This window comes from Perognathus longimembris, chromosome 13, assembly GCF_023159225.1.
Source record: "Perognathus longimembris pacificus isolate PPM17 chromosome 13, ASM2315922v1, whole genome shotgun sequence".
Taxonomy (NCBI): Eukaryota; Metazoa; Chordata; class Mammalia; order Rodentia; family Heteromyidae; genus Perognathus; species Perognathus longimembris.
The window spans coordinates 53,450,767-53,458,653 of NC_063173.1; the positions used below are offsets into that span (position 1 = coordinate 53,450,767).

Below are 7,887 nucleotides of genomic sequence, written 5' to 3' on the forward strand. Positions count from 1 at the left end.
GCAAGACAAAGGGGCATAGCCTTGCCCTTCCCCTCATGCCAACCTTAGAAAGGTACAGCCTCGGTTTCAGGGTGAGCCCTGCCAGTAGAGCCCTGGGCACCCACTATGTGGATACAAGGTGTTTCCCACTAGAGGCTCTGCTCTCCTCGCCTAAGTAGGGGACTCCCCTGCTTTTCCTGTCATGGTCTTAGCACCAGCAGCCCAGTTCTCCCTTCCTGAGTCTCCGGGGACAACACCTGGGATTGGAGACACACTTGGTCAGATACTCATTCCTTCAAAGGTTATAAGATATGTACATGTTTGCCTGTGCCTTTGTGTTTTCATTCTTTTTTTTCTTTTTTGGTAAAAATTGGGACTTCTTTGTGCTTTCATACTTGGTGAAAAGTACTTGTTACTACACTGTTTTGTGCATGAGAGGATTGTGGGGGGGAAGGCCCATGTGTCAAAAGAGGGGACCCTTGCCCCTTTTCCTTGTCCATGGTCTCTGGCACTTGAGTGGGAGCTTCTGGGAGGGGGCAGTTACATGTCCAAGTGTAATTTGTTCTGTTTGTAAACTGCTGTATGTTGTTTTTTTGGTGTTGCTCTGTGAGAGGACATCGCCACCTGGTGCTCATGAGGTGTATGTGCAGAACAATAAATGGCAAATGAACAACCGCAAACTGGTTTTGGTAGATTGCTGTACCTTAGACGCTTTGTTTGCTTCCTTTTTTCCCTTCGGCTCCGAAAACAACCACAACCCTTCCAGCACATAAGAGGATAGTCTTTTTCCTTTTTTTCTATTAATATATTTGACCTGATTTGATTCTCTCTTCTCCCTATCCTTCCACCACCTGCCTCCCCCCAAGAAATTGACCACATGGTAGGGGAAATGCTATGTGAACTTGTGGGAGAAAGATGATCTTTATGTTTTTGGTTTTGGGTTTTTTGCCAGTCCTGGGGCTTGGACTCAGGGATTGAGCACTGTCCCTGGCTTCTTTTTGCTCAAGGCTAGCACTCTACCACCTGAGCCACAGCGCCACTTCTGGCTTTTTCTGTATATGTGGTGCTGAGGACTTGAACCCAGGCCTTCATGTATATGAGGTGAGCACTTTACCATATTCCCAGCCCCGAAAGATGATCTTTAAGATAGCACACGTTCACTTCTTAAAGGCCCTGGTCACCTGACCAAAATATGGCATATGTTTTAATTATTTACAAGTGGTTATTTTTCAAATAAAATGTTTGATATTCATGAATGCAAATAATACATAAGGAGAGAATGCAAAGGCAGAGCCTCTTTTGCCACCCAAATCAGTAATCCACAGAGTAGGGCTTTCTAAGGGGCCAAGACTGGTCTTTTCATCAATGAGGGAGGCAGAGCCTGGCAGGGCCCTGTGGGTCTGACTTTGTCAAGTGCTTCATGAATGTGAACTGAAGACTCTCAATTTCCAATTTTATATGGATAAGCACTGAGGCAGGGCTCAATGATGAATATTTTAATGCACATTTACACAAATACATATTTGTTAGACCTGTAAGGGTGTACAGAAGTTTCTGTTTCAATGGGAAGGTCACAAAAAGTCTGGGAGTCTTTGGCTCTATTCTGCCTTTCCAACACAGTAGTTGTCAAAGAACTCAGAGGAAAATCAGTCCCGTGTTTGTAGGAACATAGTTAATTCAGCTGGTACATATAAAGCTCCCAGAACCCACAAAACATCCAGAGGCAGGGGTAAGGTGAAAAGATGACAGAATCAGATCTTGGCTAGACAGTAAGGAGTACCAAGCTCAAATTCTGCTGTTTGCTTTTCTGAATCTCAGTGAGAAATGAATGCTTGATTCCCACAGACTTGAATACTCAAAACTCCTTAGAGGGGTCTGCAGTCAGTACAAGCCCTTAATTGGGAACATTAAACAAGGGGGAAACAAATTACCCTACACAGAAGGTAGCTTACTAATGACACTGAATTTGATGAGTAAATACAGTAAGTTTAAAAAAAAAACACGTGCTGGAGAGACATTGATGAAGATACAGAGGTACTCACAACGAGATAAGACTGGTGTTAAAATTATGCAAAGCCCCAAGTATTGCCAGGTGACAGTCCCCAGAGAAGTCAGCCTGGGAAATGGAAATGATTGCCTGAGTGGTCTATGTCTAAAGACATAGATTTGATCACATCAGCCCCCTGTGTGAGTTAAAAAAAAATATTTCCTAACGACTTGAAGACTAGTCAGGAGTCTAACAGTGGTCTGGTCATTTTTTTCCTGGGCCAGCAGGAAAGAATGAAATTAATACAAGCAACAGTTTTCCACTGAGATGCCTTTAAGGTAACCTAGGGAGATGACACAATCCGTTGACAGGAGCCTTTGAAGCTAACAAGAAGCAGCCAGGCAGGACTTCCTGTGTCTTTTTAGGACTCTAGTCAGCCTTTGGGAGCACGAAAGCCAAGCTGCTCTAAAAAAAAAAAAAAAATACAGGGATGGCAGTGCTTAAGACAGGCTCTTAAAATTCACAAATTGCAAACCACTACAGCCTCAAAAGTAAATAAAATACCAGCCAGGAGCTGATGGCTCATGCCTGTAATCCTAGCTACTCAGGAGGCAGAGCTCTGATTGCCATCCCAGGCAGGAAAGTCTGTGAGACTCTGATCTCCAATTAACCACTCAGAAAAAGCTGGAAGTGGCACTGTGGCTCAAGTGGTAGGGCCCAAAGAGGCTCAGGGGCAGCACCCAGGCTCCAAGTTCAAGCCTCCGAAGTAAACGCACTTTACAAATCCAGGTGTTTACATTTCTTCCTCTGTACACACACGCATTCAGGTGGAGACAATTAGTGATCAATCTGATAACCCTGTTTTTGAGTTAGCCCCTAGGATGGATTTTGATGAATAGATCACAATTGTTTCCTCTCCTTCTCCCCACCCTTGCTCACAGAACACATTGCATTCCTTACCCTACCTCCCCACCTCCAAAGCTAAAGAAGTCACCACTTGGTACTTGCTGTTCGTTGCCCTTGTCCCTCCAACACTTGGGAAGGTAACAGTTGAGAGAGAGCTGTAATCAAAGAAAGGCATGCTTGAGAGACAGGGGTCTGACATGACCTGGAAGGGTTTCCCCTGGGAGAGATTTAAGCGGGACTTTGCCCTTGCTCTGGGTTGTGGCTAACTCCAGAGGTGGCAAAATTCTGCCTTTCCTCCTCCTCCTGGAGTGCCTGGTATTCTCTCTTCTTGTACTTCCGGATGCCATAGATGACCAAGGCAATGGCAGCTGCCACAGCAGTCATGACTGCTAAGGTGACTCCAGCTGCTGCCCCTCCAGACAGGCCATCGCTGTTGCCGTGGACGATGGTCATGGCTCTCCGCAACTCCCGTGGCTCCCCCAGCCTCCACTGGTGGGTCTGAGAGTCTTTAATCCAGGACTTGGCACTCTCACTGTTGGTCACGATGACTGTGTTGGTGGCGGCCTGGCTCATGAGAGGTGGGTGAGTATAAGGTGGGAGCCTGGCAGGGGGCAAAAAGCCACCGGTGAAGACTCCAGCCTTGACACAGTAGGAGATTTGGCAGCCATCGCTGATGAGGGCGAGGTGCTGGCTGAAGCCCCCAGGACACTTTTGCAGAGAGGGTCCGCCTAGGTCAGTGGAGATAGCTGAATTCACCAAGGGGTTGCCCACGGCGCAGCTGAAGAAGCCACCAAAGGGAACTGAGAACTTGTATCCCAGCTCGTAGTCCTGAGAGGCACAGACCTTGAGGGTCTCAAACAGGCTCAGTGGAATGTAGCCAGCTGGGCACGACTGGGCATTCGTCAAGGGGTTCATGCTCTTGCTACTGAAAAGACCCCCAAAGAGAAGTCCAGAGTTGTCAGCAACCTTCCCACTGGCTGCGCACCAGAAAGCCCTAAATTCAGCCTTCGCCACTTGGAACACATCTTCACACGCTGTCTTACAAAAGATGTAGAGGGTGCACTTGCGATGACACTCCAGGTGATTGTAACCCTCCTCGTGGATCTGAGACAGGAGGTGGACAGCACGGTAGCCGGAAGGACAGGAGAAGTTCCCCGTGAGGGGATTCTTCTGCTCTAAGTGTTGGCACAGGTTCACCGTGCTCCCTGAGAGCTGGGTGCATTCCTGATACACCCCGCCAAAGGAGAAGTTGGTCATCTTCCCCTCACAGGAGCCATCATCTGTATTGGCCTGAAAATTGAAGTTGGGGGAGTTGACATTGGTGCAGCCCGGGTAGGTATTAAAGTCGTAATAGCGCTTCACAGCACTCTCCACGGTCTTCGACAGCTTCTTCACCAAGGGGCCAGGCAAGGCAGGCAGCTGGTCGGGCTTGATGAAGAAATGCAGTGGCAAGCCAGTGCGGTCCACGGCCACCAAGTGGTTGGTGATGCCCTGCTGCCAGCCTCGGAGGGTGATCCCGGGGTAAAATGGAACCCCTCCCATGCTCTGCACCCTGGAGTGGGTGCGGTTTGCGAGGTAGCCTTTGGTCAGAGAATTCTGGGAAGTGTAGTTCTCCTCCAGCTTGAAGTTGATAATGTTCAGGAAGGTGACTCCCGCAGCCGCAGTGATGGACGTGTGACTGCCCTGGCTGTCCTGAAGGAAGGCGGACTTGAGGTGATCTTCCTGGACAAGAGCTGCCCCGGCGTCCACGCTGGTGATGACGTGGGTGCCGTAGTTGAGGACCAGGAGCTCAGCCAGGTAGGTGGCCATCCTGGTCTGGTTGTTCTCCAGCCGGTCACAGATGTCCATGAGCTCCTTCTGGAACTCCCGGCTGAGCTGGGAGGTGGGGTTGATCTTGACCGTGTAGACCAGGTTTCGGACCTGCGCGCGGGTGGTGATGGCTTGGTCTCTCACTTGAAGGGTCTTTATCCTCTGGAACTCAGCAGAGAATTTGCCATTGACCTTGGAGAAGAGCGAGAGCTCGGTGTTGATGGAGGCGGCCGTGCTGCTCTGGTAATTCATCCAGGATTCCAGGATTTCGGAATTCATCTCCAAGTTGCTCTGCTTCTGCGGAATGGTGAAGACGGCGTCCGGGATGATGTACTCCCCGTCCTCCGTGGTCTTGCAGTGGGTGTAGGTCAAGTCCAACACCCGTCCCATATCCACATTGCGCAGGTTATCCCAGCCCCCGCCGGGCAGGACCTCGAGGACGGGGAGTTTCAAGGCGTTCTTGCAAGCTTGGAATCCGGCCGGATCAGTCTCTACTGGAGCCGAGTCTGATCGCATGCAGCATCCGGCCACAACCCAGAGGAGGAGGACGGCAGCTCGCAGGCCTCCCATGGCCCAGACAACCCCAGTCGGGCACCAGCCCTGAGCAATCGCCGGAGCACTTGGTGCACCCTGAAAAATGGAAAGGAAGCGGCTGCTAAAAACAGACATTTCAACACTTCTCCCAAAGCCACCAGGTTCCTCTTTAGGCAAGATCCACTTGTCAAATGGGGAAATGAAAGTCGTTAGGAATACTATGGCCTATTAGCATTTTGAATACAAAGTATGCTCTACTAAGACATGCAAAAAAAAATACTCTAAATCTCTGACAGTTCACTACCCTGTGTGTACACACACACACACACACACACACACACACACACACACACACACACTGGCTAACCTAAGGGAATCCCTGTACTTCCTATTGTTCCCCAGGCTTGGCCTACTGGCTACCTTTCCCTCAAGGGATCTTCACAAAATTATTCTAGCCCAGTCCTCAGCCAAGAATCTTAATCTAAATGTGAAAATCCACTTCCCCACCCCTGCACCCCCAGTTTATTGGCACCCGAATTCCTAGAAACAGAAGCACTGGGGCGGTGGACTTAAAACAATAGGTTTCCACAACTGCAACACTTGCGCCATAAGCTTGCCAAGTCCTTTGAACCCTCCACCACCTACGACTCTACCCTCTACCCTTTGAACCCTCCAGCTCCCAGTGACACTGCCCCTCTAATCATTACCCTACTTACATCCACCAAGCCCTTCCACCCCAGCCCCTAGTTGGCCCGGCCTCCCGTCTCCTGACTCTCAGGTCATCATGGGTCTCTCTCCAACTCTCCATTAAAGTTGATCTGGTCTGTTGGATTAACTTTCTGCTCTATTCTAATACCTTCATGACTCAGTTTGCTAACAAGGAGTACCAAGAAAAAGTGCAACTTCCTACCTCACCACGTTCTCCACCAGAAGACTTGCGTTGGGCTTTGCATCCAATCTCTATGGCTGAGTGTTTTGTAACGTGCCTGACTGCTCTCCCCTGGAGCTCCTAAGTCAGTTTCTTTTTACTGGAAATGCAAATGCTAGCTGCTACGTCATCCTTTTAGAGGTCCCGCCCCCAACAAATCCAGACTTGCAGTGGGACCAGGCCCAACCCTTAGGCTTCCCATTGGCTAGAGGTTGCAGGCTGTTGCCACAGAAGAACAGGAGTGAAAACTTTGGATACATGCCTTGTGAGAGCTCATTGTTTCAGGTCCTGATTGCCTTGACTTTGGATATGGCTTTATCTGGGGGAAGACTTTTAAGGGCAGGAAGTGGAGTCGGTTGACAGTACAGGAAAACCTTAGTCTTCCTGGCATTCAGAGTGAGGGTGAGGGGCCCAACACTGCTGTCATTTCCTTTCAGAGAGACATGTTCAACCAAAAACAAGAAGAAGGAAAAGATGAACAACAACAAAGAGAGAAAGAAAGAAAAAAAGAAAGGAAGAAAGAGAGAGAGAGAGAGAGAGAGAGAGAGAGAAAGGAAAGAAATGTTGATTCGACCAAAGCCAAAGGCCACATGATAATCTAGGTTTTGATTTATATAGATTTTCAAAGTACCCAGTGGCCAAGGAGTGCATGTGTGTCTGTACAACACGCATACATCTTCTCTGTACACGCTGTTTGCAATAAGTGTATTTGTAACTATACCTTTAGTTTTTCATCTGTTAAGTGCACATATGCTGTGTAGGTGCACAGAAGGAAGTGTGATGTTTCTTTGCTCAGTTATTTTATATTCATTCGTTATGTCCTTAGAAGAACATAACTTCCTAGACTGCTGTTTGAGTTTGTGCTGGTGCCAGGTTTATTCGACCTCATAAATTAGAATGATACTTCCAGACTCAAGGACCAAGTACCAGGATTAACTTAAACCTAGCTCCATTAATTGTTTGGGATTATTAGAACATTGAACAATGATGGGAATCTGCTTTGCAAAGTATTGTTCTCAAGGCTTGTCCCACTGACTACAGGATCAGCCTCCAGCCCAGAATCTTAATATAAATATGAAAGCCCACTGAGAGAGGAGCCTGGAGCCAGCCCAGCTCCTTAAACTAGCTACTTTCAGCGACTTGTAACCCTATCCTCCAATCTTTACCCTACTTACACCCCTCCACCCTGCCCCCAGCTCTCCAGGCCGATGTCTCCTACTCTTCCCAGGTTACCACGGCTTCCCCTCTCCAATTCTCCCTTTAAGTTGATCTGATCTGTTGAGTTCTCCTTCTGCTCTTTCTTTAATACCCTCGTGACTCAGTTTGCTAACAATGATCACCCAGAAAAAGTATAACCTCCTACCTCAACACATTCTCCACCAGAAGGCTTGGGTTGGGCTTTGCACCCAGTCTCTAGGGCTCAGTGTTTTGAAACGTGCCTGACTGCTCTCCAGAGGCTCCAAAGTCAGTTTTATTGGAAATGCGAATGCTAGCTGCTAGGTCATTCTTTTAGAAGTGCCCCGCCTCCAAAAAATCCAGACTTGCTGTGGGACCAGGCCCAACCCTTAGACTTCCCACTGGCCTCAGGCTAATGGAATGAGGCTGTAGAATTCAGAGCTGTTAAAGAAAATTCAGTCTACTCTATGGCTCCCAGAATCAAACCCTGAACCAGACATAAGGCTGCAGTGCAAAAAAGTCACGGTTCTGTTCATAGATCGATACTATCATCTGTCTATATCTTGAA

At 48.4% G+C, this 7,887-nt stretch overlaps 1 protein-coding gene across 1 annotated transcript; it reads right to left on the reverse strand.

Annotated features, from left to right (window-relative positions):
* Positions 1–2,655: 2,655 nt before the first annotated feature.
* Mpeg1 (macrophage expressed 1) lies at positions 2,656–7,609 on the reverse strand. The gene is made up of 3 exons (XM_048359940.1): positions 7,507–7,609; positions 6,126–6,243; positions 2,656–5,311 (listed from the first exon to the last, which is right to left on the reverse strand). The coding sequence occupies exon 3, from the start codon at positions 5,249–5,251 to the stop codon at positions 3,101–3,103; it is 2,151 nt and encodes a 716-aa protein (XP_048215897.1). The 5' UTR covers positions 5,252–5,311; positions 6,126–6,243; positions 7,507–7,609; the 3' UTR covers positions 2,656–3,100.
* Positions 7,610–7,887: the final 278 nt, after the last annotated feature.

Coding starts and splice junctions, on each gene's coding strand:
- Mpeg1 (XM_048359940.1), bottom strand. CDS start 5,251: ATGGGAGGCCTGCGAGCTGCCGTCCTCCTCCTCTGGGTTGTGGCCGGA.